The sequence below is a fragment of the Ursus arctos genome, unplaced genomic scaffold (assembly GCF_023065955.2).
Source record: "Ursus arctos isolate Adak ecotype North America unplaced genomic scaffold, UrsArc2.0 scaffold_4, whole genome shotgun sequence".
Lineage (NCBI taxonomy): Eukaryota > Metazoa > Chordata > Mammalia > Carnivora > Ursidae > Ursus > Ursus arctos.
The window spans coordinates 16,866,459-16,882,854 of NW_026623056.1; the positions used below are offsets into that span (position 1 = coordinate 16,866,459).

Here is a 16,396-nt window from a genome sequence, read left to right on the forward strand (position 1 = left end):
GAAGTTATTTTGGAAGGTCCCCATAGTCATGACAAACACAGTTGACGTAAATTATGTTTGAGTGGCCATGTTCCCATATGCTGAGTATGATGGTTAATTTTATGTGTCGGTTTGCCTAGGCCATGGCACTCAGTTGTTTGGTCAAACACTGGTTTAGATGTTACCTTGCGGCAGTATTTTTTAGATGTGATTAACATTTAAATTGGTAGACTTCGAGTAAGCAGATTACCCTCCATAATATGGGTGGGCCTCACTTAATCAGTTGAAGGCCTTAAAAGACAAGACCGAGGTGCTCTAAGCAGGAAGGAGTTCTGCCTTTGGGCTGCCTTCAAACTCAAGACGGCAACATTAACTCTTCCCTGGGTCTCTGGGCTGCTGGCCTGCCCTGCCTATTTTGGACTTGCTAGCCCTCACAGTCTCATAAACCAATTCTTTAAAATTTCTATCCCCATCCTATTGGTTCTGTTTCTCTGGAGAGCCCTGACTAATACATTGGGCAAGGGCGAGATGTGTGGGACAAAGCTCCCCTACACAGCTCGGAGGAAGATAAACAGGACCCACCTCCATAAATCACTCCCCACCTTTCCCCCTTAGCCACCAGTCTTCCACATGTCAGATTCCTCTTTATTGAATCAGGCCCAGCATCTGATAAGAGCTCACTGAGGGATTTGTTGACTGACAGATCATACCCTAGCAGGTGGTTTTCAGTCCTTTGGTGATGTCTTTAGAATTTTAAGCTTCTTATTTCCAAGTTGCAGGAGAAAGAGTCTTATCCTTATCCTCAAATAAGGAATGTTCCACTAACAGGCTAAGAGATGTATTTATCATAAGGCATCTTGAAAGTAAAACTGTGTTAAGCCTTTAGGGTGGAACCTAAAGAGGAGGTCCCTCTTTAGAAAAAAGAATACAGAAGTTACTTAGGCAATTTTTCAGGGATAGGTGATCCTACCAACACCTTGCTACGGCCCCTCCCTGGGCTTTGCATTTGCAGATGTAAAGTGAGTAGTCCTGAAGCTTAAGCTTATTAGCTCCAGGGTAAATCTGGCTCTGCCTCTGGGCATTTTAGGGTGGGGACAGAAAGAAAGGTGCTGGCCTCTCCGTAGGTTGGTTCCTGCTGTGCTGGGAAGGAAGCTGGGGCTGGCCTGGTTCCAGCTGCTGAAGGGAGAACATTGTTCTTGCTCTGGATCCAGAGTGTTCCTCCCCTCCAACCCCTGCTGGTGTGAGTTGCCAGATCCTTGCCCCACTTCTGTCCCTTTCCTGGCTCCCTTCTCTGCCTTCAACTCTCATCCTGGAGTTTCCAGGGCTGATTTGCCATGTGCCTGCACCCTGTGTGTGGGGGGGTCCAGTGACATTTCAGACGGCGGTGTGTAGCCTGTCCTCTGTCTTGCAAATGCTAACACCTCTCTATGCTTCTTACAGCTTTTTGGTCTCTGAGGACAGCATTTCTAACTGCATGGCAACGGCTTCACAGCTTCACGAGAGGGAGGTTTGCTCTGTGGTCCTTTCTCCACATCCAGGGCCAGCACCCCCTCCCTTCTTCCTGCCTCGTCACATCTCCAAGTGCTGGATTGATCCATCTCACATATGCAGACTTGTGCTATGAGAAGCAGTGACTTTCTGGTTCTATCCAGGGATAAGTATTTTTATATAATCAGCTTTCCAATATTTCACTGAGTATAGGAATTTACTAGCACTTTCTTCTCATTGTGGGAGAAGCTCAGTGATGGGTGAAAATTTCTGCAAATTCCCAGGGGCTGGCATTCCATTTTCTCTCAGCTCTGAGTTCCTTCCTCTTCAGAACCCCGGGGCTTATTTGCACTCCACATTTCAGAGCAGGTCTTCCCCTGATGCTCCCACCAACTGAAATCTGGGCCTTTTGTTTGATCTGGCCCCAGGATCACTCCCACTTACACACACACACACACACACACACACACACACACACACACACACACGTAACATAGACTTTACTGAAAGAGTTGGAATAATGGAGTCTTATATCACAGCAAAACCCGAGCAACTGAAAATTACATTTCAGTCATCCTGGTTTCTCACACCCACCTTTGGGACTCCCTTCCTCTTTTGCCCCCTTTCTCTTGGACTTGAGCCCCTGCTAGATTGACTGCCCCCCTCTTTCCCTCAGCCCTTGCTCCCGCAGAAGGCAGAAGTAGCCTCGTTCAGTTTAGATTAAAAACAACTGTAGCGACAGTGAAACAAGTTCTTCATGCTGCTGCACTTGGAGTAAATAAAACAGAGAGAAGGGAAGAAAACAGACGTCCTCACCGCTATGCAAAAGTGGACCCCCTCTCTTTCACACATTTCAACGCTTGAGCGGCACACACGAAGCCAGCTGTGCCTCGAACGGACAGAACCCTCCCCAGTCCCCAGTGACTCTCCATCTCCCTCTATTTCCTCATTTCGTTGCCTCCTCTTGGATCCCAAAAGCTGTCAGAGAAAAGCCCTACCCTTGTCCTCACGTCACGTAAGTCCACGGTCAGGAACCAGAGCGAAGAGTGACATCGTGAGGCAGGAAAGAGGCAGACCTGGAGAGAGCAGAGTAACAGATCGAAGACATCCGAAGCTGGAAGGTTTATTTAGGAACAAGGAAGGTGACCCCTGTGACAGAAAGCCCCATTGTCGATCCCAGGGCATTTCCGGGCTACGTGCACCGTGGGCACTTCCAAACTCTCGCTACAACAGGCACAGCACAAAGACAGGTTCTACACCTAGACGCCCCCATCCTGCAGCATGGCCTCTGTCCCCAGCTTCTCCAGCTCTTCGTTGCCGTAGCCTCTGGGACACGGCTGGTACTTGGCACCTGGGACCTCCGTCCAGGAGGAGAAGCGACGGTGCCAGAGGCTGCAGAGCCCGTAGACAGTGGCCAGCATGGCGGCCCCCAAGCCCAGGTACCAGCAGAAGAAGATGGTGAGGAAGGCGAGGTCCCCGGGGTTTTCTGCTCTCCAGGGCTGCCCGGACGGAGGAACGTACATCAGCACCGAGAGCTGCAGCATCCAGCTGCTGAGCACCAGCCCCATCCAGGTCTTGAGCACCCAGAGCGTGGGCTGGTCAGGGACCCAGACCTCGATGGTGAGCACCAGGCTGACCAGGAAGGTGGGCACTATGAAGAGCACATGCACGCGGATCTCCAAGGCGCCCTTGTTCTCCAGGTGGGCAGCCATCAGCAGCGTCAGCACACAGAAGGCCAGGGCCTCAGCTGCTCGCTCCAGCTTTGCATTCTGCCACGCTCGACACGCCTGGCTCACAATGTCCACCGCGCCGCTGAGCATGAAAAACCCGTACATGGTGACATGGTCCCAGTTGTCATAGAACACGAATGGCCGCCGAGGGTCCTCCCAGTCTACTATCCTCATCCGGTTTACTCCTGGGGGGTAGAAGAACTCAGGAATGATGCCACCCAGGGAGATGACCAGCTTTATCACCCCTTGCACGGTTATTAGCTGCCACCACCTGTGTCCTCGCTTCTCCCTTGGGTGCAGAGGGGGGCTGAGAAACCTCTGTCCCCGTAGCAGGGCCAAGGACACCATCACTGAGTAGTAGAGAGAGAAGCTGAGGAGCAGTATCCCTGCCAGCAGGTGTCCCTGGAAGGTACCCATGGTCTCGGTGCGTGTGTTGGGGCCAGCAGAGCGAGAGTGGGCAGGTGAGAAGCAACCTCACAGGGCTCTCCCCACAAGCCAGAGTGGCTGCTTCTAAGCTGTGGTAAGATCTTCCTGGTCCAACTCCACCCCTACCTCCCACACAGGAGAGGACGCACGTCTGTGCTAGAAGCATCTGAGCCACTCCCTGGGTGGGATCTCTTTCGGCCATGTGGCGCTTCAGCTCGCGCTGTTCCTTACTTAGGTCAGCTAAGCTTGGGAGTCCAGCCTGTGCACCTCACTGCAGGCACGAGTTTACCCTTCTCTTCCCTCCCCTCCGCCCCGCCTTCCACAAAGAGAGGGGAGGGAAAGAGGTAATTAGGGGCGGTGGCTGACTTTCTTACCTTGCCTGTCTCTTGGTGCCAGCCATATTATGTCTTTTTTCCCTCATTGAAATCCCTCAACAACTCTCTGAGAGAGTTATTGTCAAACACATGTTATAGGTGACATGAAGGCTCCGAGGGGTGAAACCACATGCAAGGGTATCACATCGAGCCGCTAGGACAGCAGAGCCAGGATGGGGACCCAGATCTACTCATCTGCTGACGAAGCCCGGAGTTTGCACATGACTACATGACTGAATTTTAGCTCCAACACTTGTAAGTTGCATGATGATGGGCAAGTTACTTTGTCTTCTTCTTCTTCTTTTTTTTTTTTATAGAAGAAAAACCAGCTTTATTTATTTGACAGAGCGAGAGACAGCCAGAGAGAGGGAACACAAGCAGGGGGAGTGGGAGAGGAAGATGCAGGCTCCCAGCAGAGGAGCCTGATGTGGGGCTCGATCCCAGGACTCCGGGATCACACCCTGAGCCAAAGGCAGATGCTTAACGACTGAGCCACCCAGGCGCCCCAACTTTGTCTTCTTGAGCCTCAGTTTCCTGACCAGTAGAATGGGAATAATAATGACTTCATAGGTTTCTTGTATCAAATAGAATAAGGTATGTAAAGTGTCTGATACATAATAGATACTCAATAAATGGTAGTGATTATTAGTAATTTTACTATGTTATTACTAACATTCCTTGCTAAATTCCTATGTTGATGAAGTTGTTCAAGTATTCCTATGAATAATACCAAAGCAGGAACCATTAAAAAAAAAAGTGAAGAACTAATTATAGTTAAAAATGTTAAAGTTTTTTATTAATAGAAATTAAACATTATAATTAATAATTTATCATATTAAAATTACTATTAAAAATTAATTTCAAGAAGCACCTGGGTGGCTCAGTCGGTGAAGCATCTGCCTTCAGCTCAGATCATGATCCTGGGGTCCTGGGATTGAGCCCCAAGTTGGGCTCCCTGCTCAGCTGGGAGTCTGCTTCTCCTCTTCCTCTCCCTCTACCCCAGCTCATCTGCTCTCTCTCTCTCTCTCTCTCGCTCACTCTCTCTCTCTCAAATAAATAAATAAAATCTCAAAAAAAGTTCATGAATCTTTAAAAAAATTAATTTCAAGAGAAAAAGAAACTGTAAAATTTTACTCTATATGTGACGAAGTTAGTCTCCTTACAATATAAAGAGCTCTTACAAATCAAAAAGTTAAAAATGAACACCTCAGTAGAAAAATGGGCAAAGGGCGTAAAGCGGCTAGTCATTCAAGAAAAACTGCAAGCAGCCAATAGAGCTAGGAAAGGTGGAGCCTATCTGTAGCCTTAACAACACAGACTTCTCTTCACAGAGGATAATGTAGTTCTTACACTTGCCGTTGCCAAATGGGAAAAGTGGTAAAGAATGATAAATGAGGGGCGCTTGTGGCTCAGTCGGTTAAGCCTCCAACTCCTGGTTTCAGCTCAGGTCATGATCTCAGGGTTGTGAGATCCAGCCCCGAGCCCCATGTTGGGCTCTGCACTCAGTGTGGAGTCTACTTATCCCTCTTCCCCCTGCCCCCCGCACTTGCTCATTCTCTCACTCTCAAATAAATAAATAAATAACATCTTTTAAAAAAAGAATGATAAATGATAAGCTAAAAAATGTTAAGGCTACTGCAATAGTAAATGGCTATCTAAAATATTTTTTCTTTTTTTCCCTTTTTTTAAAAGATTTTATTTACTTATTTATTTGACAGAGAGAGAGAGCGCGCACAAGCAGGCAGAAAGGCAGGCAGAGGGAGAAGCAAGCTCCCTGTTAAGCAGAGAGCCCCATGTGGGGCCCGATCCCAGGACCCTGAGATCATGACCCAAGCCGAAGGCAGACATTGAACCAACTGAGCCACGCAGGCACCCCTAAAATATTTTTTTCTTATTCTAACAACACTGGACCCTGAGAATTTAAAATTTTTAGTATCCAAGGGAAGAATATACCCACCAAAGGACACATTGATGATTTCACTGAACTGGAAGCTGAAGCAGTCACATGTATATTTCAGGCTCCTCAAGGTATGAGGCAAACAGGCAAAAACCGATATGGTAATGACTGTGGCAAGTGGTTCTGATTAACACAGGGATATAGAATTGCAGCCATATAAGGAGGTGGGGAGGAAGAGGTGTAGATGAAAAACAGGTGCCTCACCAGGTTGCCTTCTTAGGCTCCATATCTAATGGTAGTTAAAGGAAGATACTTCCACAATTTTATGTAGGCAAGATCACCAAAGGCTCTTTTTTCATTCAATAATAATATTAATAATGTCAGACACTTCTAGGTCCTGAGGATACAACAGTGAAGAAGAGAGACAAGGAACAAATGAATATACAAGTAAACAAGAAAAAAATGGTAGAGGGTGTTAAATAATAAGCCCTCCTCCCTCAAAAAAAAAATTAAGGCAATTGCAATAGTGAGTGAATCCTTCAGATTGATCCATAAAAGAAATAACATTTAAACCAAGATCAAATTGGCATTAGGGTCCAGCCATGCAATATCTGACTAAACATTTGGATAACTTTATCACGTGAAGACCTAGAGGAGGAGTTGAATGAAAGCAAAGACCCTGGTAAAAACAACTCCTTATTGACAATGTATCCTATTTCCAATCTTTCCAGTTATGTCCTTCTTTTTCTAACCAGTATCACATTTTGGTTTTTGCCATTGAGAACCTTGTTGGGGGCACTTCAGGTAGTAAGACCGTAAGTAATTTGTCTTTCCTTATTTATCTTTTTCTGCATATTACAATGAGTGAGTATTTTCATAATCAGAAACTATCTGATTATTTTAAATCAATGATGCAATTGTTTAATGCATGGAGAAAAAGCTTGGATATGAATACATTTTCTACATGGTAGTTTTATGGGGAATATTAATTTGTGTCTTTTTTGGGTATTTTTCAAATGTTCTATGAGGCTTTAGTAATTTAATTTTATGACAAAACTGTCAACTTGAAAAATTTTGTAAGAGCTCTCCTCAGTCACTGGCATTTCTTTATACATGTATATTCATGTGTACAATTATTTGTATAGACACATATGTATATTGACATCGTTTAAAGACTGAAAAGCACAAAGACAGGAGAGGCTTTCTAGGACCAGTCTTGGGTAGCAGACAGACCAAATCTTAAAGGAAAAGTAAAAAGTGGAACTTTTTACTAAAAAGTAATATAACAAATGCCAGTGCAGAATGAACAGGTGTTAATATTTTGTCATGTTTCTTTCCAGGGTTTAGAAAAATAGACATTCAGATCTTTCCAGTCTCATTCCCATGCCTCCCTCCCTTCAGAATGGGAAACAATATCATAATTTTGGTGTGATCTTCCCTGTTGTTCTGTCATTTTACATATGTTGGCATCTAATCTCCCTGTCTCGTCTCTCTGTCTCTCTGATCTACCTGATTGTTTTCTATGTATTTCTAGTTCTGAAGAAACAAGCAACACAAGGAGGTCTTACTTGAACAAGGCACTGGTCATGCCTCAGTGAGAACTCATATAAGTGAAGTTCCTTTGTAATGAAGTCGGTGTGGTTAAATTAAAAGGCCGGCGGGGGGGGGGGGGGTGTATCAAGAATCATGCAAAAATACAGTTGATGGGAACCATATGTCACAGTGGTCCTGTTCCAGTAAACTGGGCAAGTATACAGATGGGTTGATCCTGAGGGTAACTAGGGTAAGCAAGGCTAACTTTTATCATCCCCTCCCAGCTCTCACACACAAAGTGACCATGAGTCCCTTGTGTGGCTGTCTCTCTCCATCTTCCAAGTGGACAGTTACTTATCATCTGCTACCTTCTGAGTCATCCTGGCTTTCAAAAGGAGGCAGTGGCTGATACTCACTTACGCTTGTTGACTGATAGATTAATCTTTAGCAGATGAGTTTCAGTCACTGTGATATCTCAATCAGTCATTTTAAGCCCCTCATCTCCAGTTGAAGAAAGAAAATCCTTAGCTTTGCCCAGGACAAAAGGAATTGTCAGCATCAGGCAGCAGGTGCTGAGATGTGTTTGCTATTCGAAGGGGTTCCTGAGGGTAAATTTGATTTATACCTTCTAACCCGGTACTTTTCAAGGCTGCCCGTTAGAATCATCAGGGAGCTTTTGAAATGTTTGGGCCCTACCCTGGGAGTTCTGATTTAATTGGTCTGGGGTTCAGGTTTTTAAAATCTCCCCTGCAGACACAAAAAGACAAATACTGTATGATTCCACTTATATAAGGTGTCTGGAGTGGTCAGATTCCTAGAGACAGAAAAGAGAAAGGTGGGTGCCAGGAGCTCAGGTGGGGGGTGGGGAGAGAGGAATGGGAGTTACTGTTTAACTGTTCAGGAAGATGAAAGAGTTCTGGGGACGGAGGGTGGTGATGGCTGCACAACAGGGTGAATGAACTTAATGCCACCCTAGAAATGGTGAAAACGATAGCTTTTGTGTTATGTACAATAAAAAAGGTGAAAGCCAGACTCCTTCCTGGTGATTGTAACTTGCAGTCAGGTTGAGGACCACCTTATGCTATTTGGGGTTACTGTTGGGAGGTGGGTCCCGCCCTCTCCACTGAGTGGCCTCCCTGCCTCCCCAGGAGGCTCAGCTGGGTGCTGTTCATGGTTCAACTGTTGCTGCTACTAGGGGCAAAGAAGTTTCACTTTTCACTTTTCCTTTAAGACTTGGTCTGTCTCCTGCCCAAGACTGGTCCCAGAAAGCCTCTCCATGCCCTCCCCACTGAGTAGCAACATTTCCGTGTAGGTTGCTGAATGGTAATCTCTATCAGCAGTGGTTTTATTCTCTGGTCACTTCTGATATCTGTGGCTGGAGCCTCCCTCTCCTCTCTTCCAGACTTAGGCATGCTAGGTTTGACTCAGCCCTGTCTTCTGACTCATGCAGGTATATGTCACACAGGAATAACCAGCCAGTTAACATCAAATAGGGATGACCATATGTCCGTGGGGATGACGAGTTCTTCATATATTCTCTAATGAAATGCTTATCTACTTTGTAAACCAAACGTGAGCAGAAGCCACTCTGTCTTTTGAAATGTATATGAATTTCCTCAAGCCCTGTCCCACACTCTGGGGTGGGGGAAGTCCAACGCTCTGTCCAAGGTTCTCGAAAGTTCCAGGGCTGGGGCTCTGCTCCTGTCTGACTCTGAGAGTCTGCATTCTGCTCTGGCTGTGTCCACACTTGCAGACATGCTTTGCAGCAGCGCCCTTTGCTCTGCTTTGCACTGACCCAGAGGGGAGACTCAGCCCCCTTTCATTGATTCCCACCTTTACCCTTTGGAAAACAAAACAAAACAAAAATGCTTACAAAAGGTGTTTATCTGCACCTCGGGCTTTATTGTATGTGTGAGGATGATGATTGGGTCTAACGTCACCCAAAGCAAAACGATACTGGCTATTAGATATTTTGCTCTTAAAAGTCCTTTAGTGACTTGAAATTCTATTCATATAAAGTCCCCAAACTGGCAAAACTAACCCAAGATGTTAGAAGTCAGGATAGTGGTTAGCATGAGGGGGAGTGACCGGGAGGACTCCTGAGGGGGCTTTGGGAATTCTGGCGAAATTCTTTTGATTGGGTGCGGTTTACGCAGGTGACTTGGGGGAGAGCTATGGAGCTGTATACTTGTGATTTGGGTACTTTCCTGTATTAAAGTTATGCTTCAATAAAAAATTCACATTAAGAAGAAAGAAGAAGCCCACCAATAATCTCATGCCCAAGAATGTTGCTTGACTCTTTCCATCCAGACTTTCTTCAGTATGGATCAATATAGAGAATTCTCTCACCTACCCATTCTCTGCACCCCAGAGGGCAGTTTTGGATTTTGATCTGTTAGCAGTGTTTTCAAAGAGGACCCAGAAACACGCAGACACACAGGCACACTGTCGGTGGTGAGCACGTGCGAATACAGTGCCTCACACACTCTTCGTCCTAAACCTCCTCAAAGAAATCACGCCAGTGAGAACTGGAGAGACTTGTCCAGGGGCTCACTCTCCATGGGCCTTCCCTTATTCCTTCCAGCCCTCCATATCAGCCCATCCTCTAGAACCCTCAAACCTGTCAGGAGAGAGCCTCTGTCTCTGCTGCTGACCTCCCAGAGAGGCCCAGAAACCACCTTTGCACAATGAGACAGATAGACTGAAAGACCCTGAAACCATCCAGAAGCTAAAAGCCCCAGGCACATAAGAACATGGCTCATGGGATAGATAGGGAGTCAAACTGGCTCTCAGGACACTTCAGTCTGCCCACCAGTGGGCATCCTCAAAGGATAGCTCTGAGCCTGGACGCACCATCCTGCAGCATGACCTCTGCCTTGAGCTGCTCGTGCTCTCCGCTGCGGCCCGTGGGGCATGGTGGACCCGATAGCTGCCCTTTGCTGGAGGAGCACCCGTGGTGCCAGAGGCTGTGGACAGTGCCGGCATGGAAGCCTTTAAGGTCAGGTGCCAGCACAAGGTGGTGAGGAAGCCCAGGGTCTCCAGTGGCTGGAAGACACATCATCACACATGGCTGAAGTGACCAGGGAGTTGACCGACAGGCTATGTCAAAGGCCATGGTCATGGCTGCCCAGCCCAGCTTCATTGTGCTGCTGTGCTAGCCATGCATGTTAATTACAGCCACCGGGAGCTCAGCAGGAAGAATGCTAAACACGGTGACCTGCTTGCCCCAGGGCGTGCAGTGGGACCAGCACCTCGGGCTCTTCCCAGTCCACTGTCACCACCTGCTTATCCTTGGAGGACAGAAGAACTTAGTAAGGATGTTATTAAGAAGGTAACAGCTTTGGGGCGCCTGGGTGGCTCAGTTGTTAAGCGTCTACCTTCGGCTCAGGGCGTGATCCTGGCGTTCTGGGATCGAGCCCCACATCAGGCTCCTCTGCTATGAGCCTGCTTCTTCCTCTCCCACTCCCCCTGCTTGTGTTCCCTCTCTCGCTGGCTGTCTCTCTGTCTGTCAAATAAATAAATAAAATCTTAAAAAAAAAAAAAGGTAACAGCTTCTCCCACCTCTTCCACAGGTACCTGCTGCCATCACCTCTGTCCTCATGTCTCTTGGTGTAGGACATGGTCCCAGTAGGGCAGGACACCAGCCCCGAGGAGAAGAGCCCAGGACTTTTCACAGGGAATGCAAGCACTGTCTATGCTGCCAGGAGCGCGAGGAGAGCCCAACAACGGCTGAATATGTGGGCTCACCTTTCAGGTAGGTGCTCACAGGGGACAGAAGAACGTGCCTTGATCACACCACTTTGCTCCCTGTGCTTTCATTCATGCCTCTGTTCCAGCCAGGCATTAAGCTAAGACACAAGAAAGGTACACAACATGACCATTATATTCATTATTATGACCGTGGTACCAGTACACCAGGTTTCACCGGCCTGGGGCTGTAAGTCCAGCGTGAGCATCTACATTTTAATGGCTCTTAGCCTCCAGTTTTTCTCAGAGGTTCTTAGAATCTTGTTGAGTTTCCCTTCAGCTCCTACATTAAGGATGATTATGGACTCTCACTGCCCAAGAGTCAGCTCTGGTTACTCTGCCAGCACATTGCCGGTCACGTGCAGATGGACTGTCCCCGCTGCTTGCTGGGCACTGACTCTCCAGCTGCTGCCCTCGGTAGCCCCCTGAAAAGCTGCAACACCTGGACCACCCCCTTCCTGCCCTTTCTTGGCCTGTGATGTCACCATCACCATCACCGCTCTTGCCAGCTGTGCTGGGTCTCTGGGGCTGGGGCTCCACAGAGAACGGCCTTGACAGCTAGGTGGGCCCTGGTCTTGTTTGGTCTAGATCTCTGCCAGTTCTCCCCTGGGGAAGGATGCTTGTGCCAAGTGAGACAGAAACAGCTATTTTTCCTCCGGAGGGGCCTCACAGGAAGATTCTATGGGCTCTGCAGGTCTCTAACATTCTGTGAGGCCCCTGTCTTAGGCCCTCCACCAGCCTATCTTCTCAAAGTACATACCTACGGTTATAGTAGGCTGGGTTCAGGTAAGGTCGAGGACCAGCCTCCCTGTTTTTCTAAAACCACTAAGTCCCTTGGGCCCCCAGAATTTGAAGATGAGTGGGGTTTGCATGTGAGATGCCTTCCTCCTTTGTAGCAAGCATTCTCTGTGGTGTCGTATTATTCTTTCCTACAGTGGCTCATGTCAGGGACCCCTAGGGTATCAGATACCTCTGTATTCTATTAACAAAGTTTAAGTTCTTGTTTTCCCAAATATACCCCAGGCCCACATAGTCCAGAGGACACAGATGGGTACAGGAGAGGAGGAGCTTAGTGGACAGTTATTCTGTTTGACTGCCCGGCATCTGAACCCCCTTCCTCTTTAAGGAATTCTCCCACCTAATGGGCACATGGGAGGCAGAGCTCAGCTTCCCACAAGAAGCTGGAAATGCCAGGTTGGTCCTTAGTGGCCTCTCTTGAAGTGGGCACAGATCCTAACCACCTGCCCTAGACTCTGCCCTGGCCCTTAGCCCTCCAAATCATCCCTTTAATAAACCCCCTTTCTGCTAAAATCCACCAGAGATCATTTCTATGATTTCAGGCCAAGAGCTCTGTCTAAGGTGAGGGGTTCATCTTTACCTGACCCCAGCTCCATCATGTCAGATAAAGGTGTGTTTGGTTGTCTCTCTTCCTCCTTTCCTTTCCCCTCCCTATCTGCCCTCCTTTCCTGCTGATCAGTAAGGAGAAAAAAAAAAAACCAGAAACTTCAATAGAAAAATGGGCAAAGGGGGGCACCTGGGTGGTGCAGTCGTTAAGCGTCTGCCTTTGGCTCAGGGCGTGATCCCAGCGTTCTGGGATCGAGCCCCACATCAGGCTTCTCTGCTGGGAGCCTGCTTCTTCCTCTCCCACTCCCCCTGCTTGTGTTCCCTCTCTCGCTGGCTGTCTCCCTCTGTCAAATAAATAAATAAAATCTTTAAAAAAAATGGGCAAAGGATATGGACAGGCAAACCACAGAAGAGAAACACAAGAAGCTACTAAGGATACAGCCAGATGCTCAAATCCCTGATAATTGGAGAAACACAAATCAAATTCAAAGCTTTATGAGTTATCGTTTGGCACCTGTTCGGCTGGCAACCATTCAAAAGCAGGGTAATGCTGAGTTGGAGGGGATTTGGTGACATGGAAAGCAATCACGTATCACTGATGGAAGTGTAGATGGGTAGAGCCACTCTGGAAAGGAGTCTGGTTCTACTTGGTTAAGCTGAGTCCTACATTTGCATGCCCCATGACCTAGCAATCCTGCTCCTGGGTGTACAACCCGGGGAAATCATCATACAAACACATAAGGGAACACTTATAAAGAAGTTCCTTGTAGCATGTTTCTGTAGTGGCTAGTAGTTAGACGTAACCTGAGTGTCCGCGGCTGGGAGAGTGGAGCCAGGGCACACGACCAGGTGGTACAGAGAGGTTAGATGCCTTGAGTTAGGTGTCACACGGCAACAGGGTTGAATGTTACAAGCGTAGACAGGGGGAGACATAAGAAGATATATAATAGCACATTTTACAAGAACACATACAAATAAAGATGACCATTGGGGTGCCTGGGTGGCTCAATCAGTTAAGCATCTGACTCGATTTAGGCTCAGGTCATGATCTCAGGGTCCTGAGATCGAGCCCCGCATCAGGCTCTGCACTGGGCATGGAGTCTGCTTGGGATTCTCTCTCTCCCTCTGCTCCTCCCCACTCACTCGCTCACTCTGTTTCCCTCACTCTCAAAAAAAAAAAATGTTAAAAAAACCCCGAAGATGACCATTAATACAAAAAGAATGGGGGCACCTGGATGGCTCAGTTGGTTGGGCATCTGCCTTTGACTTGGGCCATGATCCTGGAGTCCTGGGATCAAGCCCCACTGAACAGGGAGTCTACTTGTCCCTCTTCCTCTGTCCCTCCCCCGCTCGCTCTTTCTCTCTGTCTAATAAATAAATAAATAAATAAATAAATAAATAAATAAATCTTTAAAAAAATACAGTAAGAGAATGACTTGTAGAGAAAGAGGAATGAGAATAGAGAAGAGGGACAAAAGAGGACACATTAATCAATAAAATAACTGAAGGACTTTGGGTATATGGCATGGATTGAGCTATAGAAGTAATTCAAGCCTCTCCAACCAAAGCAAATAAAATGAAACAGACAAAAACAACCACAACCACAAAAGAAATCATGATGTGTACGTAAAATCTTGATCACACAGGGAAGACTGTGGACTCCATAGCAGGCACTGAGAATGGGCCACGTGAGACAAGGCAGGGAGAGACCCCTGTCCATATGGGGAAATCAGAGCAGGCTTCAGGCGAAGGCATCATGTCTGAGTAAATGTTACCCACCTAAGAACAGGCCCCTTTCCCAGGTGGCTCCCTTCAAAGAGGTCTGCTCACATCATAGAAGAGCCTGTCCACCCACTTATATGGACCTTGGGATCAAATCCGTATCAGATTAGCACACCAGAAGCCAGGAATCACTCCAGCCATGCTCATATATCCTGATGGATGGTTAGGGAGACAGGAAGATGGCCTCCTGGCTGGGCCCAGAGCCCTCTAGTGGACTTAGGGGCATGTGTTAGGCCATCTCCAGCGGCTAGTTACAAATTGCTATCCATATTATAATGCCTTCCCATATAAAGTTCAACTGTGGATGAATAAAAGGAAGGATCTAATTTCATCCAGGAAAGAAATGGTACTAAGGATATTAACAATTTCCTGGCATCTGCTTTCCCTGACTAGGGTACAAACCATTCTCCCTCTAAAGAAATGACAGAAGTTAGAGGAGACCTCAAACCGTCTTAATAACATTGAAGACCTAACCAAAAATTAAAATAAAATAAAATAAAATAAAATGAATTAATAGAGAGGAACTGGGAGGGGTAAGAGCCTAAATGGGTGAGACTTTGCTCCTTGTCTCGTTGTCTGGGAGAAGGCAGCTAATAGGCCAAGCTTCTGGGGTGAGGACACTCCACAGTGTCCTTAAGGCATACAGGGTCTGTCTGCCAACCCTCAGAATCTAGAATGTGGAGCTGGAAGGACACAGTTGGTGGCCACTGTCTGTCAAGGTGGAAACCTAGTATAAGCCCATCCTCTGCTTATATATAGAGCCCACCCCCTAGAATATTCTCAAGCCCTGCTCCTGGACTGAGTGCCCTCAGGTGCTGGCAGAAGAAAGGTGGATCCTCTCTGGAAGAAGAACCTAGGTCTCAAATTAATTTTCAAAATAGTCATTTCACGTAACATGTCCAGAAGGAGCACAGGCACACAAGGCACATGAGACAAAACAACGTGTCTCAGAATCAACAGAAGCCATAAGCCATAGAACTAGATCCACCAGGATCTCAGATGTTAGAGTTCCTACGTATAACAGTTAATAAGGCAATGCATACTGTGTCAGGGAGATAAAAGCAGAATTCAAAGTTTTATATAAGGATATGGAAATTTTGAAAGCAACTATGCAGATTAAAAAAAAAAACACCAACAATTAGAGGGACACCTGGGTGGCTCATTAGGCTAAGCAACTGACTCTCGATTTCAGCTCAGGTCATGATCTCAGGGTCATGGAATCAAGCCCCATGTGCAGCTCTGCTCTCAGTGAAGTCTGCTTATCCCTCTCCCTCTGCTCCTCCCCCTGCTCGCACTCTCTTTCTCTCTCTCTCTCAAATAAATAAATAGTAAATAAAATCTTAAAAAAAACCAATAGATACTATAGAGCTAAAAAGTACAATAATCCAATTAAGAACCCAATAGAAGAGTTAATAATAGATAGTCAATGGAAAGGAGGATAAGTCAGAAGAAATCATCCAGAATGAAGCTCAGTGAGACATAAAGATGGAAAATACGGAAAAGATGATAAATAAGAAAAGGTACAGAAACCTAATATATGTCTCTTTGGAGTTCTGGAAGGAGGGGAGAGAGAATGGAGGAGAGGCAATATTTGAGGAGATAAAAGGTGAGAATTTTCCAGAATTGATGAAATAAGCCAATCAGCTGATTCAAAAAGCCCAAGGAGGGATTCCCACAGGAAGTAGAAATCTCAAAGGTATTAGTTAAGCCAAGAATTCCCATTTGGGAAGTCTCCTGCCACGACAAGGTACTTGAACAACCTGGTGGATTTCTTTACAGAGGTACTCTTGTTTGTTTTTGAAAATGGGAGAGATTTGACCCTGTTTATAAGCTGAGGGAAGAAACCAGTTGAGAGTGACGGGTTGAAAATACAGGAGAGGAGAGGTAATGCCTGAAGTTTTAGAGGAACAGGGACCCATACTGTAAATAATGATAATATCTACAATACCTACCATTTGTTGAGCATTACCTGACAGAATCTGATTCAGGCAGTTGTCATACATTGATATTAATTCTTAAAGTCCTTGACAATTAGTATTTCTATTCAGACATCACTGATATGTTACTTGATGCTCAGGAAATTCAAAGAAAAAAAA

The 16,396-nt window shown here is 46.5% G+C and overlaps 1 protein-coding gene across 1 annotated transcript; it reads right to left on the bottom strand.

Annotated features, from left to right (window-relative positions):
• Nucleotides 1–2,574: 2,574 nt before the first annotated feature.
• On the bottom strand, nucleotides 2,575–4,220 carry LOC113254165 (transmembrane epididymal protein 1A-like). Its single transcript, XM_026497432.4, has one exon. It carries the CDS (start codon nucleotides 3,612–3,614, stop codon nucleotides 2,727–2,729), a length of 888 nt encoding a protein of 295 aa, XP_026353217.1. The 5' UTR covers nucleotides 3,615–4,220; the 3' UTR covers nucleotides 2,575–2,726.
• Nucleotides 4,221–16,396: the final 12,176 nt, after the last annotated feature.